The sequence below is a fragment of the Oncorhynchus mykiss genome, chromosome 5 (assembly GCF_013265735.2).
Source record: "Oncorhynchus mykiss isolate Arlee chromosome 5, USDA_OmykA_1.1, whole genome shotgun sequence".
Taxonomy (NCBI): Eukaryota; Metazoa; Chordata; class Actinopteri; order Salmoniformes; family Salmonidae; genus Oncorhynchus; species Oncorhynchus mykiss.
In genome coordinates this window covers 11,747,366-11,770,225 of record NC_048569.1, presented here as the reverse complement: position 1 = coordinate 11,770,225, position 22,860 = coordinate 11,747,366, and the positions used below count along the sequence as shown (strand labels likewise).

The 22,860-nt window shown below is 42.6% G+C and overlaps 1 protein-coding gene across 6 annotated transcripts in view; it reads left to right on the top strand.

Moving 5' to 3' along the window:
- LOC110523196 (rab-like protein 6) overlaps positions 1–21,769 on the top strand; it is a 38,786-nt gene extending 17,017 nt beyond the window's left edge. For all 6 annotated transcript variants that reach the window (XM_036976784.1, XM_021601677.2, XM_036976786.1 and 3 more), the window contains 8 exons: positions 3,606–3,709; positions 3,991–4,463; positions 7,908–8,037; positions 10,810–11,013; positions 13,559–13,817; positions 17,361–17,496; positions 17,653–17,711; positions 17,795–21,769. In XM_036976784.1, coding sequence (XP_036832679.1) covers positions 3,606–3,709; positions 3,991–4,463; positions 7,908–8,037; positions 10,810–11,013; positions 13,559–13,817; positions 17,361–17,496; positions 17,653–17,711; positions 17,795–17,968 — 1,539 coding nt within the window. In that variant the 3' untranslated portion in view covers positions 17,969–21,769. The remainder of the gene's footprint in view (positions 1–3,605; positions 3,710–3,990; positions 4,464–7,907; positions 8,038–10,809; positions 11,014–13,558; positions 13,818–17,360; positions 17,497–17,652; positions 17,712–17,794) is intronic.
- The last annotated feature ends 1,091 nt before the right edge of the window (positions 21,770–22,860 follow it).

Sequence of the window (22,860 nt, the reverse complement as noted above, 5' to 3'; positions counted from 1 at the left end):
AATTCAGTGTATTGTTAGTGGTTTTGCATATTGTCTAGGCTTATATGATCAGGATTATTTTCTAAGTAAAATAATATTAAACATTTTTGAACATTTAACCTGTCTTCTCTTGAGATTAAGGTCTTATTTACATGTTTACTGCAAGATTGAATTGCCACAATGGTGTTGGTTCTTGCCACAATGGTGTTGGTTCTTGCCACAATGGTGTTGGTTCTTGCCACAATGGTGTTGGTTCTTGCCACAATGGTGTTGGTTCTTGCCACAATGGTGTTGGTTCTTGCCACAGTGGTGTTGGTTCTTGCCACAATGGTGTTGGTTCTTGCCACAATGGTGTTGGTTCTTGCCACAATGGTGTTGGTTCTTGCCACAATGGTGTTGGTTCTTGCCACAATGGTGTTGGTTCTTGCCACAATGGTGTTGGTTCTTGCCACAGTGGTGTTGGTTCTTGCCACAGTGGTGTTGGTTCTTGCCACAGTGGTGTTGGTTCTTGCCACAGTGGTGTTGGTTCTTGCCACAGTGGTGTTGGTTCTTGCCACAGTGGTGTTGGTTCTTGCCACAATGGTGTTGGTTCTTGCCACAGTGAAATGTGGCTGCTATATGAAACACACAAAAGAAAATAGATGAAAGTGCCGGAAAACAGAAATATGACCAAGTGGATTTTAGAAGGAGCACAAAGAAATGTAGTTGCACAATGAAAGTATTTGAGGAAGAGTGTTTTTGTGATAAGAAATGACTAAAAGTTAATGAATTAAAGGTTTTTGGGGAGTGTTCAATGCTCAATAAAATACAATGTATTCTAAAATATTTCAATCACTTGGGTGAGACAACATGTTTAAGGGGCGGGTGGGCCTTTGCCGTGGTAGAGGTAGGATTCCCATGTTTGTCTGAGAGATGAGGTTCTCTGACATCCCTTTACTAGTAGCAGGCACTGTTGCTGCGCGTGAGGTGGGATATATATTATTATATATATATATTATATATTATTATAATTTTTTATTTTTTATTCACCTTTATCCAGTTAAGCTAGTTGAGAACAAGTTCTCATTTACAACTGCGACCTGGCCAAGATAAAGCAAAGTAGTGAGACACAAACAACAACACAGAGTTACACATGGAATAAACAAAACGTACAGTCAATAACACAATAGGGAAAAAAAGAAAGTCTATATACAGTGTGTGCAAATGGCTTGAGGAGGTAAGGCAATAATTAGGCCATAGTAGCGAAGTAATTACAATTTAGCGAATTAACACTGGAGTGATGGATGAGCAGATGGTTATGTGCAAGTAGAAATGCTGGTGTGCAAAAGAGCAGAAAATTAAATAAAAACAATATGGGAATGAGGTAGATTGGTTGGGCTATTTACAGATGTGCTATGTACAGCTGCAGCGATCGGTTAGCAGCTCAGATAGATGATGTTTAAAATTAGTGAGGGAAATATAAGTCTCCAGCTTCAGCGATTTTTGCAATTCGTTCCAGTCATTGGCAGCAGAGAACTGGAAGGAAAGGTGGCCGAAGTAGGTGTTGGCTTTGAGGATGACCAGTGAGATATACCTACTGGAGCGCGTGCTACAGGTGGGTGTTGTTATCGTGACCAGTGAGCCTCAGCTCAGGCGGAGCTTTACCTAGCATAGACTTATAGATGACCTGGAGCCAATGGGTCGAGCGACGAATATGTAGAGAGGGCCAGCCGACTAGAACATACAGGTCGCAGTTGTGGGTGGTATAAGGGGCTTTGGTGACAAAACGGATGGCACTGTGATAGACTGCATCCAGTTTGCTGAGTAGAGTATTGGAAGCTATTTTCTAAATGACATCGCCGAAGTCGAGGATCGGTAGAATGGTTAGTTTTACGAGGGTATGTTTGGCGGCGCGAGTGAAGGAGGCTTTGTTGCGAAATAGGAAGACGATTCTAGATTTAATTTTGGATTGGAGATGTTTAAGATGAGTCTGGAAGGAGAGTTTACAGTCTAGCCAGACACCTAGGTATTTGTAAGAATATGTGGAATATAACATGTCAGGACCATACAGAGTAGTGATGCTAGTCGGGCGGGTGCGGGCAGCGAACGGTTGAAGAGCATGCATTTGGTTTTACTTGTATTTAAGAGCAGTTGGAGGCTATGGAAGGAGTGTTGTATGGCATTGAAGCTCGTTTGGAGGTTAGTTAACACAGTGTCCAAAGAAGGGTCAGATGTATACAGAATGGTGTCGTCTACGTAGAGGTGGATCAGGGAATCACCCGCCGCAGAGCGACATAGAAACTTCCAGAGGTCCGGACAACAGCCCCTCGATTTGACACACTGAACTCTGTCTGAGAAGTAATTGGTGAACCAGGCGAGGCAGTCATTTGAGAAAGCAAGGCTATTGAGTCTGCCGATAAGAATGCGGTGATTGACAGAGTTGAAAGCCTTGGCCAGGTCGATGAACACGGCTGCACAGTAATGTCTCTTATCGATGGCGGTTATGATGTTGTTTAGAACCTTGAGCGTGGCTGAGGTGCACCCATGACCAGCTCGGAAACCGGATATGGGACTATACGTAGTTCTTTACATAGAAATAAGAAATAATTCTTATTTCTACAGTTATGTGTGTGATTTAACTACAACCTATGAAACAAAATGACAGAATTGTGTGTGGTCATTCTTACATTTTTCAGGTCGCACACATCTATTTTTAGGCGCATATTCAAGTAAAGTAAACCACAACGCGATTGACTGCAACCAACCACAGCGCACACAAATCACGCAGGCCACAGGTACCGGGAGGCAGGACAGACAGCAGACTGTCAAACCAGCAGTGTTTCCCTGTCATCACTCGCTTTGTGACTGACAGGCACCTGTTCTATCAATAGATCGCTAGAAGAGGACTTGTCTGAATTTTTTTGACTAGCGAATTGATAAGTAGCCTAGTTAAAGCTGCAATATGTACATAGAAATATGAGTTATAGATCTGTCATTCTTATTGAAAGTCTAAGAAGCGGTAGATCTGTTATTCTATGTCCGCCTTTTCTATGCTTCCCGGTCTTACTTTCGGTTTTGTATACTAGCTTCAAACGGTTGAAAATACAATATTTTTTGTTATGTAAAATATATTTCACAGCGGTTTAGATGGTACAATGATTCTCTACACTATACTTGCTTATTTTGGCACTAACACAGAAATTAGGTGAACTAGTAGAATTTTAGCAACCGGGAAATAGCGGAGCGATATCTGCATAGTGCACCTTTTAATTTAAGTGGATAAAGTAGGCGCTAGTGGAAAACACAGGATATCTAGTTGATGCGTCCAGAATGCTTGCTGCATTTTATCAAATTGCCTGGGCCAAATGAATGACTATAATTATATGACATTTGCATCATTATTTTGTGCTTTGTAGGATAATAAAGTCAACAGTACATGCACATAAACCTTCTTCAGGCCTCATGCAATTAAAACCAATATTTATTTAGTTTCTTCAGGTGTGCTCTAGCAGGGCTGGATCAAAAACCTGCAGACCAGGTAGGAGGGTTGGCCACCTCTCTGCTAAACCGTTGGTTTTGTGGTGTCCACTGTCCACAGCTAGCCTTGACTGATAGACTTGCCTCTATCTCGTTCTCTTTCTCTGCAGAGGGAGACCCTGCTGAGACAACTGGAGACCAACCAGCTGGACATAGACGCTACTCTGGAGGAGCTCAATGTTCAGCAGGAGACTGAGGACCAGAACTATGGCATGTGCGTATTTGCTAACATGCAGGCAGGCTTACACACACACACACACACACACGCACACAGAGAGAGGAAGAGAGAAAAACGTTGAACACACAGACAAACACAGATGCCAATAACCCATCTGTTTCTCGCGATCAGCTACTGCAAATGTATAAGAGCATTATAAAGGTTAATATGATCATTAAAATCACTGTATATTTCCTTGTAAATACTTTGTAAACAAAATGTTGATTTAAATTATATGTTATTATTCATGATCAAATCTGCTGTTTTGACCTCTCCAGTTTCCTGGAGATGATGGAAGCCAGAAACAAAGCTGGCTTCAGCTCCCCGGGGGGCCCTTCCAACGGCCAGAGCCCCTCCTCAGGCTCCCAGTCCCCCATCGTCCCGCAGAGCGGGCCCTCTACTCCTGGGGCCTGTCCCAGCCCCTGCACCCCCCAGCAACCCCCTCTCCCACCCCAGCCCCTAACTATATCCAACCCTATCCCCAGGTCAGTTCAGGGTCCCCCCTCCTACACCAACCCTAACCTTAACCCCTGTCCCCCTCTCCAGAACACTGCACTCCCTAGGGGTCCAGGTTACCCACAGCAGCCCCCGGCCCCCCAGCCGCTGCCCCCAACCCCTCAGGGGCTCCACCATGGGGGAACCACACCTGTCCTGACCCCCCAGTCACCAAGTGTCACCCAGGCCCCCCCTGCCCAGAAGAGAGGCTTCATGTCGCGCCTCTTTGGATCAGCCACCTCTGAGGCTCCTGCTGGTGAGTGTTGGAACCACACTGAACAATGATATAAACGCAACATGCAACAATTTCAAAGATTTTCCAGAGTTACAGTTCATATCAGGAAATCAGCCAATTAAAATAAATAAATTAGGCTCTAATCTATGGATTTCACATGACTTGGCCAAGGTTTCCATCATCAAGCTAGGTTTCCATCCATCATCAAGCTAGGTTTCCATCCATTATCAAGCTAGGTTTCCATCCATCATCAAGCTAGGTTTCCATCATCAAGCTAGGTTTCCATCATCAAGCTAGGTTTCCATCATCAAGCTAGGTTTCCATCATCAAGCTAGGTTTCCATCACCAAGCTAGGTATCCATCATCAAGCTAGGTTTCCATCATCAAGCAAGGTATCCATCATCAAGCTAGGTTTCCATCATCAAGCTAGGTTTCCATCATCAAGCTAGGTTTCCATCACCAAGCTAGGTATCCATCATCAAGCTAGGTTTCCATCATCAAGCTAGGTATCCATCATCAAGCTAGGTTTCCATCATCAAGCTAGGTTTCCATCATCAAGCTAGGTTTCCATCACCAAGCTAGGTATCCATCACCAAGCTAGGTATCCATCATCAAGCTAGGTTTCCATCATCAAGCTAGGTTTCCATCCATCACCAAGCTAGGTTTCCATCCATCATCAAGCTAGGTATCCATCATCAAGCTAGGTATCCATCATCAAGCTAGGTTTCCAACCATCATCAAGCTAGGTTTCCATCCATCATCAAGCTAGGTTTCCATCCATCATCAAGCTAGGTTTCCATCCATCATCAAGCTAGGTTTCCATCATCAAGCTAGGTATCCATCATCAAGCTAGGTTTCCAACATCAAGCTAGGTATCCATCATCAAGCTAGGTTTCCATCATCAAGCTAGGTTTCCATCCATCATCAAGCTAGGTTTCCATCATCAAGCTAGGTATCCATCATCAAGCTAGGTATCCATCATCAAGCTAGGTATCCATCATCAAGCTAGGTATCCATCATCAAGCTAGGTATCCATCATCAAGCTAGGTATCCATCATCAAGCTAGGTTTCCATCATCAAGCTAGGTATCCATCATCAAGCTAGGTTTCCATCATCAAGCTAGGTTTCCATCATCAAGCTAGGTTTCCATCACCAAGCTAGGTATCCATCATCAAGCTAGGTATCAATCATCAAGCTAGGTTTCCATCATCAAGCTAGGTTTCCATCATCAAGCTAGGTTTCCATCATCAAGCTAGGTTTCCATCATCAAGCTAGGTATCCATCATCAAGCTAGGTTTCCAACATCAAGCTAGGTTTCCAACATCAAGCTAGGTTTCCATCATCAAGCTAGGTTTCCATCATCAAGCTAGGTATCCATCATCAAGCTAGGTATCCATCATCAAGCTAGGTTTCCATCATCAAGCTAGGTTTCCATCATCAAGCTAGGTATCCATCATCAAGCTAGGTATCCATCATCAAGCTAGGTTTCCAACATCAAGCTAGGTTTCCATCATCAAGCTAGGTTTCCATCATCAAGCTAGGTATCCATCATCAAGCTAGGTATCCATCATCAAGCTAGGTTTCCAACATCAAGCTAGGTTTCCATCATCAAGCTAGGTTTCCATCATCATGCTAGGTTTCCATCATCAAGCTAGGTATCCATCATTTAGCTAGGTTTCCATCACTACCTAGGTTTCCATCACTACCTAGGTTTCCATCACTACCTAGGTTTCCATCACTAGCTAGGTTTCCATCACTAGCTAGGTTTCCATCCAATTGGTTACAGATTTTAATGTGAATATTCTAAAATCCACTTAACTATTTGAGCATTTTCCTACCAGAGATATTTCTTATTGCGTATAAACGGCTGTGCGTGATGACGTAGTGCACATAAAAATAACTTTTAAATTCCCATGTAACGAATAACATTTTTAAATTAAGTTAAATGGGTTTCCATTGCATTTTCAACTCTAATGATGGTTTTGTCACAAATGTGTTGTGTTATATAGCGAATGTGCCCTCCATGGTATTGGCATGTGCTCTTTAGCCAACAGTTCACAGATACAGTGCGGGTATATGCTGGCCTCACGTGCGCATGGGAAATAGGAAACTGGGACCTAGGAAGTGGTAATTCCTGCATGATTTGTGTTCAAGTGATTTTGAAGTCGGAACAATCCTTCAACCAAAATGATTTTACCTAGCTTGATACGCTTGCAAACATTGCTTGTAATAAAGTTAGTTAGCTTGCTTAACATTGACAATATGGTTTGAATAGCTACATTATCCATATTGACAAGGTTGTAATTATAAAACATTTACTTGTTTAAAACTTTTAGTTGAGAAGGTCAGTGGTGAAACGTCACAACTCGGGCAACAACATTTTCTCTGAGTTTCCCACTTGTAATTACGACTTGGAGGGTCATTAAAGTGACATTTCCAACTGGGTACTAGGAGCTTCAGATAACTCCGATAGCATGTGAATGTGGCAGTAGCCGACCTACTTGATGAGATTATTATAGACAAAAGAGCAATATTAGTGGGATAGGAATTGAGCATTTCTGGCACAGTTCATATTACTGACACAAGAACATCCCACCATGTCTAGCGTAATTTCTTTTGTCGACATTTGAAAAGTTTACCGGGAAAAAACGTGCCTTTCCATCAGGCCTGTTGTGTACTTCACTCGCATAAAAAGGTTGGAGTGTAACCTGGTTAATGTCTATAAACTCAAAATAGCAACCAGTCTACTAATGAATAATGCCTACCAAAGGTAAGAGGAAGCCATTTCAGAAGTGATCACTTCGTCATAATGTGATTGAATCAACAGTCATACACATTAACTGGCGTGAAATGCTTTGGGATAGAGGAGGATCTTTTTGATTTCCATTTTGGTTTATTAATTTAAAATGACATGCTTGAAATAACGTGGCAGCTGCACGAGGCAGCAGCACGAGGCAGCAGCACGAGGCAGCAGCACGAGGCAGCAGCACGAGACAGGCAGCTAGAGACAGGCAGCTAGAGACAGGCAGCTAGAGACAGGCAGCTAGAGACAGGCAGCTAGAGACAGGCAGCTAGAGACAGGCAGCTAGAGACAGGCAGCTTGAGACAGCAGAAAGATGGTTTTCCATTGAATTCTCATTCACATCACAAACTAGCACTATGCCAATCAAGCGCAGAAAACAAATACTGTTTGAAGCCAGGTCTGGTATCCGTACCACCCATTATCATCACCACCATGTTGAGGCGGTAGGTAGCCCAGTGGTTAGAGCATTGAACTAGTAACTGAAAGGTTGCAAGATTGAATCCCCAAGCTGACAAGGTAAAAGAAATCTGTCGTTCTGCCCCTGAACAAGGCAGTTAACCCACTGTTTCTAGGCCGTCATTGAAAATAAGAATGTGTTTTTAGCTGACTTGGTTAAAATAAATAAAATGTTCATCCTTCCTCTCCCACTCTTCTCTCCTCAGATGGCACAGACGAGAAGGTGCGGAATGTGGATGACTTTGTTCCCGATGTGGGCACGGCCCGTAGCTTCCCGGAGGCTGCTGCCAAAGCCAAGGAGAAAGCTGGAAGAGCAGGCAACATGGACAGTGACAGGTAGGTCCTCACTCCCTAATCATCTCCATGATCTTCTATGACCTATGTCCAGGCTTGTGGCTTTGGATAGGTATACAAGTAAGTGTGGAAATAAGGACTTTTTCAATATTTGGACTACTTTGATAGGCTGGCCAATCCTCCACCTGGAGAGCAACTGGAACAAGATTAAACTCTCCCTGTGTACTAGAACACGTTTCTAATGATCATTGTTTAGTGAAGAAGATCTACCGATGCTGTGCAGTTCAGACACCCACAGTCAATATGTTCTTCAATATAGTGGAGGTGAATGTATTTCAGCTCTATCTTAAAGGGGCATTTCAAACATGTTCATCCTCTCTAGCACATCTCTAGCACCAACCCAGCATCAACATATGTGAAAAAAGATAAAGGGAAGATAATGGTTGCGTCATGTGATTTTTAACCAATTATGAGTAGGCTTTGCCTATTAAGACATTTTCCTTTAATGTGCTTGGTGGGAGGAGGATGAGGGGAGGAGACGTCGCGGAGGAAAGGGGTGAGGGGAGGAGACGTCGCAGAGGAAAGGGGTGAGGGGAGGAGACGTCGCGGAGGAAAGGGGTGAGGGGAGGAGACGTCGCGGAGGAAAGGGGTGAGGGGTGAGGGGAGGAGACGTCGCGGAGGAAAGGGGTGAGGGGTGAGGGGAGGAGACGTCGCGGAGGAAAGGGGTGAGGGGAGGAGACGTCGCGGAGGAAAGGGGTGAGGGGTGAGGGGAGGAGACGTCGCGGAGGAAAGGGGTGAGGGGTGAGGGGAGGAGACGTCGTGGAGGAAAGGGGTGAGGGGAGGAGACGTCGCGGAGGAAAGGGGTGAGGGGTGAGGTTTTTGTTTCCGTCAGGTCTCCTCTGCTCAGAATCTAGGTCATTCATCACTCATTTCCTAGAGAGAGAGAGAGAAAGAGGGAGGGGTGAGAGAGAAGGCACTTTATTTTATTGGATAAGGCTTAAAGGGGCGATCTGCAGTTGCTACGTCCATTTTTTGGACATAAATTGTTATCTGTATCTATTCATTCTTGAAGAGTATTACCTTATGAATGCCTCATCACTTCCCATCAGAACCCAAAATGTAAGCTTGTTTTCCTCCAATGGTTGTAAACAAAGTAATTGTAAACAAACACTGTATAGCTTCAATACATGGTTAAAATGATCATTTTGATGGTCAGTTCTTGCATGCATAGCTCTTTCTATGAATTTGAGTGTGGTTACATTTCTCTAGCCCCATCCCTTAGCTTTTGTCGGGAAAAGTTCTTTGTTAATGTACATCTAAACTGCGGATTTCCCCTTAATACAGTCTTACGTTATAGAAATATGAAAAATCGGTCAGATTCCTGCGTTGTATAATGAAGGGAATCAACTTGAGCTTGAATTTGAAGGAGAGGATTGTCCTACAAGGGCCGTTTGCTATTTTGGAAAATGAGAAATGAGGCTTGAAGTGCTTTGATGTTAGAAGATTAACTTAAAATGATGAAGTTAAAAGGAGAAGTGGAGAGTGGATGTGAGACACACACACACACACACACACACGATAGCTTAGTGCTAATAATAAACAACTCTCTTTCACTGAATCAGTCTTCAGGGCTGACTTTTTGAACTGTCATTCTGGTTAAGATTTGAATGGAGCGTAGCATCAGATTATCAAGTAAGTGTGTAGATAATGGCAAAATAAGTTATTAATGTAATGACTTTTCGATAACATCCCAGTAGGCTATAACTGGATGATGTAATAATATATGAACAGATAATGCAAATAATGTTCAAATCAAATGTATTTGTCACATTCACATGGTTAGCAGATGTTATTTGTCACATACACATGGTTAGCAGATGTTATTTGTCACATTCACATGGTTAGCAGATGTTATTTGTCACATACACATGGTTAGCAGATGTTATTTGTCACATTCACATGGTTAGCAGATGTTATTTGTCACATACACATGGTTAGCAGATGTTATTTGTCACATTCACATGGTTAGCAGATGTTATTGGTCGCATACACATGGTTAGCAGATGTTATTTGTCACATACACATGGTTAGCAGATGTTATTGGTCACATTCACATGGTTAGCAGATGTTATTGGTCACATACACATGGTTAGCAGATGTTATTTGTCACATTCACATGGTTAGCAGATGTTATTTGTCACATTCACATGGTTAGCAGATGTTATTGGTCACATTCACATGGTTAGCAGATGTTATTGGTCACATTCACATGGTTAGCAGATGTTAATGCGAGTGTAGCGAAATGCTTGTGATTTAGTCACTGTTCATTTCATTAACTGTAAGTAAAACGATAGTAGTGGGGCTCCTGTAGTTGAACCTTTTGTCCTAGCGCAGCTGAAATACTGACATTAGCAACGTTACAGACGTTAACCATGTTATAAGCCTACATGTTATCCAGCTCATGTGCTACATTTCTTAACATAATTCTAACAGAAGGTTTAAAGAACAATTCTACAGGTGTCACAAACAACATTAATACAACTTTTTTGTTGTTTGTTAAATGGTTAGAACATCAGACTAAACAAGAGGAGCTTCAAAGTCCTGCATTTGGAAATACATTTAAAACGGTGTGACTTTTCCAGCAGGTGTTGCTTAATGGGGTATCATTACTCAGACGCATACTGATTTAAAAAAATTATAATCATTTAAAGTATTTTTTGTGTTGCTTGGCCCATCATATTGCTCAAATGTGTTGGTTATTCTTACATCAGGACATCAGAACTTACCACGTCTCTCTCTGTCCATGTTTTACAGTGACGGTGAGGGCCGAGGGGGGAACCCCATGGTGTCAGGGTTCCAGGACGATTTTGCCCCAGATGAGCTGTGCCAGTCTGTGCCCAAATCTGTGCCCAAGGCAGCCACCGTCCCCAGCATGGGCATCACCCTGACCAGCGATGAAGAAGATGAGGGGACGAAGGCACTTAACGTCGTCCAGGACGGTGGATCGGACAGAAGGAGGTATGGGTGGGAAGAGAACTTGAATTGCATAACCTCAGGTTTTTCCTTAAGATGCTAGTATTATACAGTATGTAGATAGAGATTGATGTAGTTATTGGTCAATAGAGATTGATGTAGTCATTGGTCAATAGAGATTGGGTGGTAGAGATTGATGTAGTCATTGGTCAATAGAGATTGGGTGGTAGAGATTGATGTAGTCATTGATCGGTAGAGATTGATGTAGTCATTGGGCGATAGAGATTGGTGTAGTTATTGGTCAATAGAGATTGATGTAGTCATTGGTCAATAGAGATTGGGTGGTAGAGATTGATGTAGTCATTGGTCGGTAGAGATTGATGTAGTCATTGGGCGATAGAGATTGGGTGGTAGAGATTGATGTAGTCATTGGTCGGTAGAGATTGATGTAGTCATTGGGCGACAGAGATTGGTGTAGTCATTGGTCAATAGAGATTGATGTAGTCATTGGGCGGTAGAGATTGATGTAGTCATTGGGCGATAGAGATTGATGTAGTCATTGGTCAATAGAGATTGGGTGGTAGAGATTGATGTAGTCATTGGGCGGTAGAGATTGATGTAGTCATTGGGCGGTAGAGATTGATGTAGTCATTGGTCAATAGAGATTGGGTGGTAGAGATTGATGTAGTCATTGGGCGGTAGAGATTGATGTAGTCATTGGGCGGTAGAGATTGATGTAGTCATTGGTCAATAGAGATTGGGTGGTAGAGATTGATGTAGTCATTGGGCGGTAGAGATTGATGTAGTCATTGGGCGGTAGAGATTGATGTAGTCATTGGGCGGTAGAGATTGATGTAGTCATTGGGCGATAGAGATTGATGTAGTCATTGGACGGTAGAGATTGATGTAGTCATTGGGCGGTAGAGATTGATGTAGTCATTGGGCGATAGAGATTGATGTAGTCATTGGGCGATAGAGATTGATGTAGTCATTGGGCGGTAGAGATTGATGTAGTCATTGGGCGATAGAGATTGATGTAGTCATTGGGCGGTAGAGATTGATGTAGTCATTGGGCGATAGAGATTGATGTAGTCATTGGGCGATAGAGATTGATGTAGTCATTGGGCGGTAGAGATTGATGTAGTCATTGGTCAATAGAGATTGGGTGGTAGAGATTGATGTAGTCATTGGGCGGTAGAGATTGATGTAGTCATTGGGCTATAGAGATTGATGTAGTCATTGGGCGACAGAGATTGATGTAGTCATTGGGCGACAGAGATTGATGTAGTCATTGGTCAATAGAGATTGGGCGGTAGAGATTGATGTAGTCATTGGGCGGTAGAGATTGATGTAGTGATTGGGCTATAGAGATTGATGTAGTCATTGGGCGACAGAGATTGATGTAGTCATTGGTCAATAGAGATTGGGCGGTAGAGATTGATGTAGTCATTGGGCGGTAGAGATTGATGTAGTGATTGGGCTATAGAGATTGATGTAGTCATTGGGCGACAGAGATTGATGTAGTCATTGGGCGATAGAGATTGGTGTAGTCATTGGGCGATAGAGATTGGTGTAGTCATTGGGCGATAGAGATTGATGTAGTCATTGGGCTATAGAGATTGATGTAGTCATTGGGCGACAGAGATTGATGTAGTCATTGGGCGATAGAGATTGGTGTAGTCATTGGGCGATAGAGATTGATGTAGTCATTGGGCGGTAGAGATTGATGTAGTCATTGGGCGATAGAGATTGATGTAGTCATTGGGCGATAGAGATTGATGTAGTCATTGGGCGGTAGAGATTGATGTAGTCATTGGGCGATAGAGATTGATGTAGTCATTGGGCGATAGAGATTGATGTAGTCATTGGGCGGTAGAGATTGATGTAGTCATTGGGCGATAGAGATTGATGTAGTCATTGGGCGATAGAGATTGATGTAGTCATTGGGCGGTAGAGATTGATGTAGTCATTGGGCGATAGAGATTGATGTAGTCATTGGGCGATAGAGATTGATGTAGTCATTGGGCGGTAGAGATTGATGTAGTCATTGGGCGATAGAGATTGATGTAGTCATTGGGCCATTTTTACATCAGCAGTTGTCACAAAGTGCATATACAGAAACCCAGCCTAAAACACCTAAAAAACCCAAAGAGCAAGCAATGCAGATGTAGAAGCACAGTGGGTAGGAAAAACTCAGGAACCTATGAAGAAACCTAGAACCAGGCTCTGAGGGGTGGCCAGTCCTCTTCTGGCTGTGCCGGGTGGAGATTATAAAGGTACAAGGCCATTAAGGCCAGATTGTTCTTCAAGATATTCAAACGTTCATAGATGACCAGCAGAGTCAAATAAGAATCAGTGGTTATAGAGGTTGCAACAGGTCAGCACCTCAGGAGTACATTTCAGTTGGTTTTTCATAGCCGAGCATTCAGATGTTGAGACAGCAAGTACAGTAGAGCGAGGAGGAAATTGAGAGAGAGAGAAACCGCATGTCTGGGACAAGGTAGCATGTCTGGTGAACAGGTCAGGGTTTATTTATTGATGTTATCATGCATCTTTTCATATTTAGATCTGTATTGTGCTTTCTGATCAGATCCTCCAACGCTTTGAAGACTCTCAACAAGACCGGAGAAGCCAAGAAACCAGCGGGCTTAAAGATGTCGTCCGAGCCCGTCTCATTCCTGAACCCGACCCTAGCCCCGGTGCAGTCCATGCAGGCAGGCAAGAAGAAGGGAGGGGAGGAATCCTCCCACTCAGACCAAGAAGCTCCAGGGGACGATCAGATGCTCTCCTTCGTCATGGATGAACCAGATTATGAGGACGAGGAGTTTGAGAAGCCCAAGAAAAAGAAGGTGCCGTTACAGTAGACTGCTCTGTTACAGTAGACTGCTCTGTTACAGTAGACTGCTCTGTTACAGTAGACTGCTCCGTTACAGTAGACTGCTCTGTGCTCCGTTACAGTAGTCTGCTCTGTTACAGTAGACTGCTCTGTGCTCTGTTACAGTAGACTGCTCTGTTACAGTAGACTGCTCTGTTACAGTAGACTGCTCTGTGCTCTGTTACAGTAGTCTGCTCTGTTACAGTAGACTGCTCTGTTACAGTAGACTGCTCTGTTACAGTAGACTGCTCTGTGCTCTGTTACAGTAGACTGCTCTGTGCTCTGTTACAGTAGACTGCTCTGTTACAGTAGACTGCTCTGTGCTCTGTTACAGTAGACTGCTCTGTTACAGTAGACTGCTCTGTTACAGTAGACTGCTCTGTTACAGTAGACTGCTCTGTGCTCTGTTACAGTAGACTGCTCTGTGCTCTGTTACAGTAGACTGCTCTGTTACAGTAGACTGCTCTGTTACAGTGGACTGCTCTGTTACAGTGGACTGCTCTGTTACAGTAGACTGCTCTGTTACAGTAGACTGCTCTGTTACAGTAGACTGCTCTGTTACAGTGGACTGCTCTGTTACAGTAGACTGCTCTGTTACAGTAGACTGCTCTGTTACAGTAGACTGCTCTGTTACAGTAGACTGCTCTGTGCTCTGTTACAGTAGACTGCTCTGTTACAGTAGACTGCTCTATTACAGTAGACTGCTCTGTTACAGTAGACTGCTCTGTTCTCTGTTACAGTAGACTGCTCTGTGCTCTGTTACAGTAGACTGCTCTGTGCTCTGTTACAGTAGACTGCTCTGTTACAGTAGACTGCTCTGTTACAGTAGACTGCTCTGTTACAGTGGACTGCTCTGTTACAGTAGACTGCTCTGTTACAGTAGACTGCTCTGTTACAGTAGACTGCTCTGTGCTCTGTTACAGTAGACTGCTCTGTTACAGTAGACTGCTCTGTTACAGTAGACTGCTCTGTTACAGTAGACTGCTCCGTTACAGTAGACTGCTCTGTGCTCCGTTACAGTAGTCTGCTCTGTTACAGTAGACTGCTCTGTGCTCTGTTACAGTAGACTGCTCTGTTACAGTAGACTGCTCTGTTACAGTAGACTGCTCTGTGCTCTGTTACAGTAGTCTGCTCTGTTACAGTAGACTGCTCTGTTACAGTAGACTGCTCTGTTACAGTAGACTGCTCTGTGCTCTGTTACAGTAGACTGCTCTGTGCTCTGTTACAGTAGACTGCTCTGTTACAGTAGACTGCTCTGTGCTCTGTTACAGTAGACTGCTCTGTTACAGTAGACTGCTCTGTTACAGTAGACTGCTCTGTTACAGTAGACTGCTCTGTGCTCTGTTACAGTAGACTGCTCTGTGCTCTGTTACAGTAGACTGCTCTGTTACAGTAGACTGCTCTGTTACAGTGGACTGCTCTGTTACAGTAGACTGCTCTGTTACAGTAGACTGCTCTGTTACAGTAGACTGCTCTGTTACAGTAGACTGCTCTGTTACAGTGGACTGCTCTGTTACAGTAGACTGCTCTGTTACAGTAGACTGCTCTGTTACAGTAGACTGCTCTGTTACAGTAGACTGCTCTGTGCTCTGTTACAGTAGACTGCTCTGTTACAGTAGACTGCTCTATTACAGTAGACTGCTCTGTTACAGTAGACTGCTCTGTTCTCTGTTACAGTAGACTGCTCTGTGCTCTGTTACAGTAGACTGCTCTGTGCTCTGTTACAGTAGACTGCTCTGTTACAGTAGACTGCTCTGTTACAGTAGACTGCTCTGTTACAGTGGACTGCTCTGTTACAGTAGACTGCTCTGTTACAGTAGACTGCTCTGTTACAGTAGACTGCTCTGTGCTCTGTTACAGTAGACTGCTCTGTTACAGTAGACTGCTCTGTGCTCTGTTACAGTAGACTGCTCTGTGCTTTGTTACAGTAGACTGCTCTGTTACAGTAGACTGCTCTGTTACAGTAGACTGCTCTGTGCTCTGTTACAGTAGACTGCTCTGTGCTCTGTTACAGAAGACTGCTCAGTTACAGTAGACTGCTCTGTGCTCTGTTACAGTAGACTGCTCTGTTACAGTAGACTGCTCTGTTACAGTAGACTGCTCTGTGCTCTGTTACAGTAGACTGCTCTGTTACAGTAGACTGCTCTATTACAGTAGACTGCTCTGTGCTCTGTTACAGTAGACTGCTCTGTGCTCTGTTACAGTAGACTGCTCTGTGCTCTGTTACAGTAGACTGCTCTGTTACAGTAGACTGCTCTGTTACAGTAGACTGCTCTGTGCTCTGTTACAGTAGACTGCTCTGTGCTCTGTTACAGTAGACTGCTCTGTTACAGTAGACTGCTCTGTTACAGTAGACTGCTCAATCCTCTCATCCCCTTCTATTGGGTTGATTTGAAATGTAGAAGAAGGTGTCCATTACTTTCCAGACACAGGGCCTTCTGTTCTCGTTGACTGGTTTCTCATATATGTGATAGTGGTAGGTAGAGATGTGGTTTTTCTATAGTGGTCACGTTTACATGCACAGTAATAATTGGATATTAAACTGTTATAGTAGGCAGATTATGCAATAGTCAGTAAACACCTTACTCTCGTTATTTTAATGGGCGTAAGATCGATTTAAACTCCTGGTTTTCCAAGTCATCTTTTTTGAGTTATTAGGATATGTAAACACCTTAATAGGCGTCTCAACTGTGTGTTTGATCTGTGCTTTCATCTCCTCATTGAGGAACGAGCCTTTCTCTTTAGTGCGAGTGTATGTGTCTTAGAAGTGGTTTTCACATACAAACTATATGTCTGAACTCAGAATCAAATATGTTTCCCAACAATAACACAGTCACTGTGGTAGAACCTTTATTTCCATTGGTGATTTCCTGCATTTATCCGCGTGCCATCAACTAACCTGATTTCAGATGTGTCCATGTAAACAGGATTATTAGGAAAAAATTCTTCTTCTTGCATAGCATGTAAACATTTTAATCAAACTATTATATTAATCTGATTATCCACAATAATCACATGATTGTGTGCATGTAGCCATACTCAGTGATTGACAGAATGAGAACTTTGAATTTATTTTACAGTAGTTAGACCTATGGGTGGCAGCCTTTCTCAACCTAGTCCTCAGGGCCCATATATTTGGCTGGGTTTAGAAATGCTGATTTAGACTGAATGTGAAATAGAAAAGGTCCATCTATTGTAACAACCTCTTTCTCCTACTTTCTCTGTCACCTTCTTCCTGTCTTTGTCCCCTACTCATTCTCTATCGCGCTCCTCTTCTTCCTGTCTTTGTCCCCTACTCATTCTCTGTCGCGCTCCCCTCCCTTCCTGTCTTTCCATCTGTCTTTGTCCCCTACTCATTCTCTATCGCGCTCCCCTCCCTTCCTGTCTTTCCATCTGTCTTTGTCCCCTACTCATTCTCTATCGCGCTCCCCTCCCTTCCTGTCTTTCCATCTGTCTTTGTCCCCTACTCATTCTCTATCGCGCTCCCCTCCCTTCCTGTCTCCCCTTTACCAAGCAGCCTTCGGCTGTACTGGAGGACCTGAAGCTGGTCCAGCCCTCTGTCCTCCCGATCAAGAGCGACGACCTGGACCTGTTTGGACTGGGATTCCAGGATGTGGCGCCCAAGAGCAAGGAAAGCAGTGAGGACCAAGATGGTGAGCAAGGTTCCGAAGCAAAGTCATTGGAAATCATTGGAGTCATGATCACTCTTCTGGACTAGTGTGTCTGTGTGTTTTATACTTTCACAGTTTGGGTATATGTATTGGTAAAACAATTCAGAGTTGTCTTAATTTTGCTAACTTGTCTTGCAGACCGAGAAAGTAGATCCTCAACAAAGGACAAGAAGAAGAAGAAGAAGAAAAGCAAGGAGGTAAGAAAGGAGATGAGTCATCTTTACACCCTGTTTGTCATCCTCAGCCAATAGTAACCATGGGACACGTCTGCTCCTTGCAGGAGGACGACAAAAGCAGCAAGAAACGACACAAACAGAAGAAAAAGGAGGAGTCAGGCAGCGGGGACGAGAAAGAGAAGAAAAAGAAGAAGTCAAAGTCGACCAAGAAAGCCGGAGGCGTGGTTGACGACCTGGAGTCTTTTCTCGCCGGAGACGTAGACTACGAGGAGATGTAGAATATCCCCCCCCAGCATCCAATCAGGACTACGTTCTACTTCAGCATTCTAGGGTCAGGATGTAGCCATGAAGACGAGAGAATGCGTCGACTGACTGGCTGAGTGATCGAAGACTGCATATCTCATTGGGTGATTGTTATTCCCCACTTCCTGACGTTGTGGGGCCTCTACAGTGGTTAGATTTTGATCATTTGTGATTGACATTGACGTTGTTTGTTTTGCTTACCCTTTTACTGTACATGCAACACTACCGTCATACAACAACACTACTGCAAAACTGTAGCTGGTATATCCAGGTTTTGAGTTTACGCTCAAGAGGACAAAACCACCATTACTGTGATGTTTCCACGGTCGAATACACTTGGGTACACTCACTGCAATGTCTTTGCTATTCCATTTGTCTTTTTCCATTGGGACTGCTTTCTGGGAAAGTCTTTAGAACTGACCCTAGTACGGAGTTGTGACTATTTCTATTTGGGAGCGCTCTCCTTTACACTGACCAGTGTTCAGGAGTCGGGGGACGTGTGTGCATTCATTATGAATTATGTTGAACATTGCTTCAGCAGCGATATAAATGTTATTTATGTTTATCTGGTGTTGGCTTTTCGAACTACGACTATGTCTAGGTACAGTAGGAGTTTGTGAGTGTTTACTAAACAAGACATTTTGGGAGTTTCTCTGAACTAATTCAGCAAATTTCACTGTGCATGATCATTTTGTTTTGGTTTGATGTCAATGCCTTAAGGAAAGCTTTACTTTAACACTGGAAAGGGTTACTTTAACACTGGAAAGGGTTACTTTAACACTGGAAAGGGTTACTTTAACACTGGAAAGGGTTACTTTAACACTGGAAAGGGTTAATTTAACACTGGAAAGGGTTACTTTAACACTGGAAAGGGTTACTTTAACACTGGAAAGGGTTACTTTAACACTGGAAAGGGTTAATTTAACACTGGAAAGGGTTAATTTAACACTGGAAAGGGTTACTTTAACACTGGAAAGGGTTACTTTAACACTGGAAAGGGTTACTTTAACACTGGAAAGGGTTACTTTAACACTGGAAAGGGTTAATTTAACACTGGAAAGGGTTACTTTAACACTGGAAAGGGTTACTTTAACACTGGAAAGGGTTACTTTAACAGTGGAAAGTGGCGATATGAATGCCTTTTAGTAGTAGAGATCTGATTGTTCAATGATGAGGTCATTCTGGCAAAACACAATGCAAGGGAAGCCAAGATACAATGTTTTTTTCCCAACCTGCTGTTCTGTTAAGTCATGTTGTTGTTTTTACTATGGGGCAGTTGTACAATGTCATTTGACGTTTTTTTCTCATTTCTTCCGTTAACCAAATGATGTGTTTCTTGAAGACATGTTTTAATATTTTATTTTACACTAGTTTGCTTGGATCCTATTTCTTGATGTTGCTGAGCACCATGTGGGATGGTTTTGCTGTGTAGAGTGATATCTCATAGCCCTTACTGAACTTGTTTACTTTACTGTAGGGGAGTGTGGAAGTCTGCTCGTCAGTCATAACTACACACTACTATCTATCTACACTCCGATCCAGGGGATGTTTACAACAAAGTAAATGGCCTAAAGCTATTCATTCCACCTTAAGTCCCCTTAGAAAGAATTGACAAAATATCAGGAATGTATTTAGATATCATACAAGTATGCATTGTTACCATTCCATATTTATTTTGAAATATTAAGAAAATATTTTTGGACATTAAACAAATCCCATGTTAATATATCCATTATAGAAAAGTATATGCACAAATATTTATTCATTAATTTGTACTGCATATTTCTCTGTGTGTTTTTACCTTGCTCCTCTCTGTTGTCTCTAAAATAGGTATTTTGGACTGTCTTTAAAAGAGACACTACATATCCAATTCCACCCAGCCATCTAGGTGCCGTGACTGCAGTTTACTGCTAGTTAGGTATCCTTACCACTGCCTCACTGTATATCATCAGGGAGAACATGCAACATTTCCAGACTGTGTATCGGAACCTACTGTACATCAATAGAACTCTTACTTACATCAATAGAACTGTTTCACCAATAGAACTGTTTTACCAATAGAACTGTTTCACCAATAGAACTGTTTCATCAATAGAACTGTTTCATCAATAGAACTGTTCCATCAATAGAACTGTTCCATCAATAGAACTGTTTCATCAATAGAACTGTTCCATCAATAGAACTGTTTCACCAATAGAACTGTTTTACCAATAGAACTGTTTCATCAATAGAACTGTTTTACCAATAGAACTGTTTCATCAATAGAACTGTTCCATCAATAGAACTGTTCCATCAATAGAACTGTTTCATCAATAGAACTGTTCCATCAATAGAACTGTTTCACCAATAGAACTGTTTTACCAATAGAACTGTTTCACCAATAGAACTGTTTCATCAATAGAACTGTTTCATCAACAGAACTGTTCCATCAATAGAACTCTTACTTACATCAATAGAACTGTTTCATCAATAGAACTGTTCCATCAATAGAACTCTTACTTTCATCAATAGAACTGTTTCATCAATAGAACTGTTCCATCAATAGAACTCTTACTTCCATCAATAGAACTGTCCCAAGAGACGGCTCTGCGAGCGTTTGTTGAATCAGGTAGACCTCTAGCTCTGTCTTTCCCCGACCGCTCATATATCCTTGGTTCTCTCTGGTTGAAGGCGGTATACTCTGGGGACACCGGGGTCCCCTCAGACCTTATCCCCTCTTCTGGCTTAGTCCTCTTTCTCACCCAAGGGAGTGATGCCATTTTTTGCTGTAGCCTAACCCTCCCAGCTGGCTTGACGGGAGGGAACCCAATGTGGCGAGGTGGACTCCCAGTCTGACCATAGGGTCATCCTCAGTGTTTCCCCCTCATGCAGCTGTCTGCCTGTCAGGCTAGCTGCTAGGCCAGGGCACCCACCCCTACCGCTCACTATGGAGCAAATCCTAACTTCCTCTCCAGTCGAATAATGTCAGTTGGTGTCCTGTTGACATTAACGCATGACTAAGTGAACATTTTGCTTAAGTGGAAGTTAGGAGTCACCCCTATGAAAGTAAAATCCCAGGCGAGCCATGTCAACTCGTCAAATAGTCCCTGTGCATGAGCGTCACTGTGAGAAACAACAACACACCTGGCTGTACCACTGTAGAATTAGAATTTGTAGAACAGACATTGTTAGTGCATACATTATGGAGGAATAGTGTCTTTTCTAGGCATTCTAATTCTGTGTTTATGTAATATAACCCAGTCCTACTCAGACCTGTTTTGTTTTTTGGTGGTTGATTTTGTTTCATTGAATTATTCTGCTTTTTGTTCAATGATGTGTGAAGGAATTTGTTTTGATTCATGTAGATCAAACCAATGCAACTTTTTGTTTACTGCTTTTTCTGTGGTATGATGTCTTCTGGGTAAAGTTCAAACAGGAACCATCCAAATCATGCAAACTGCCAGTGAAATGTGGCAACAAGCGAACTTGAGATTGCTGTTACCTCTTGGTTACATCTTCCAAAAAATTCCACCTTGATTGTAAATGTAATATCCGTTGTGCATTGTCTTCATCTTGCTCCCTGCATATTGTCTTTGTTTAGGTAGTTGTGTGTATAGTTGATTGAACTGTTGGTTGAATTTGGTCTGTTTATGTGTATGCATCTGAATATATTGAGAGATGGTGGGCAACTGGGGGCGGGGAAGAGATTATTTTGACATTCCTCTTACGCATCTAAGTGATAAAATTGTCTAATAAATGCAAAAATACTTTCATTTTTTGCCACAAAATTTCATGAATTGGCATGTTTGTAATGACCAGAGTTATTTTCTAAACCTTTATTTTACAGTACGTAGTCTGTTCCATTATAGTCTGGTGATAAAACAATCCGCTGAAATACAGAAACAGATATAGCAGTTGTAAGACCTATGTAACAACAGTTGTAAATATAGTCCATTATTTTTGTGACACCTAAATGTAAAGTGGGATATCTGTTCTATTTGAAAAATCTTTTTTTTTCTGCTCTCCAGAAGCCGTACTTCTGGTTTCAGGTCTAAAATATCTACATTCATTCAGATGACCAAAACATTACACTTACACACATTGTCATACCGTTGAAGGGACAGTTCAGTAGAATGTTTCTAAACCGGCCCTTTTTTTGTATCCGTTGCTCCCAAAAGGTATGTTTTCTCTTTAGCCACTGGGGGGCAGTGTGATAAAATAGATGAATGTTTCTAAACCGGCCCTTTTTTTGTATCCATTGCTCCCAAAAGGTATGTTTTCTCTGTGGCCACTGGGGGGCAGTGTGATAAAATAGATGAATGTTTCTAAACTGGCCCATTTTTTGTATCCATTGCTCCTAAAAGGTATGTTTTCTCTGTAGCCACTGGGGGGCAGTGTGATAAAATAGATGAATGTTTCTAAACCGGCCCTTTTTTTGTATCCATTGCTCCCAAAAGGTATGTTTTCTCTGTAGCCACTGGGGGGCAGTGTGATAAAATAGATGAATGTTTCTAAACTGGCCCATTTTTTGTATCCATTGCTCCCAAAAGGTATGTTTTCTCTGTAGCCACTGGGGGGCAGTGTGATAAAATAGATGAATGTTTCTAAACCGGCCCTTTTTTTGTATCCATTGCTCCCAAAAGGTATGTTTTCTCTGTAGCCACTGGGGGGCAGTGTGATAAAATAGATGAATGTTTCTAAACCGGCCCTTTTTTTGTATCCATTGCTCCCAAAAGGTATGTTTTCTCTGTAGCCACTGGGGGGCAGTGTGATAAAATAGATGAATGTTTCTAAACTGGCCCATTTTTTGTATCCATTGCTCCCAAAAGGTATGTTTTCTCTGTAGCCACTGGGGGGCAGTGTGATAAAATAGATGAATGTTTCTAAA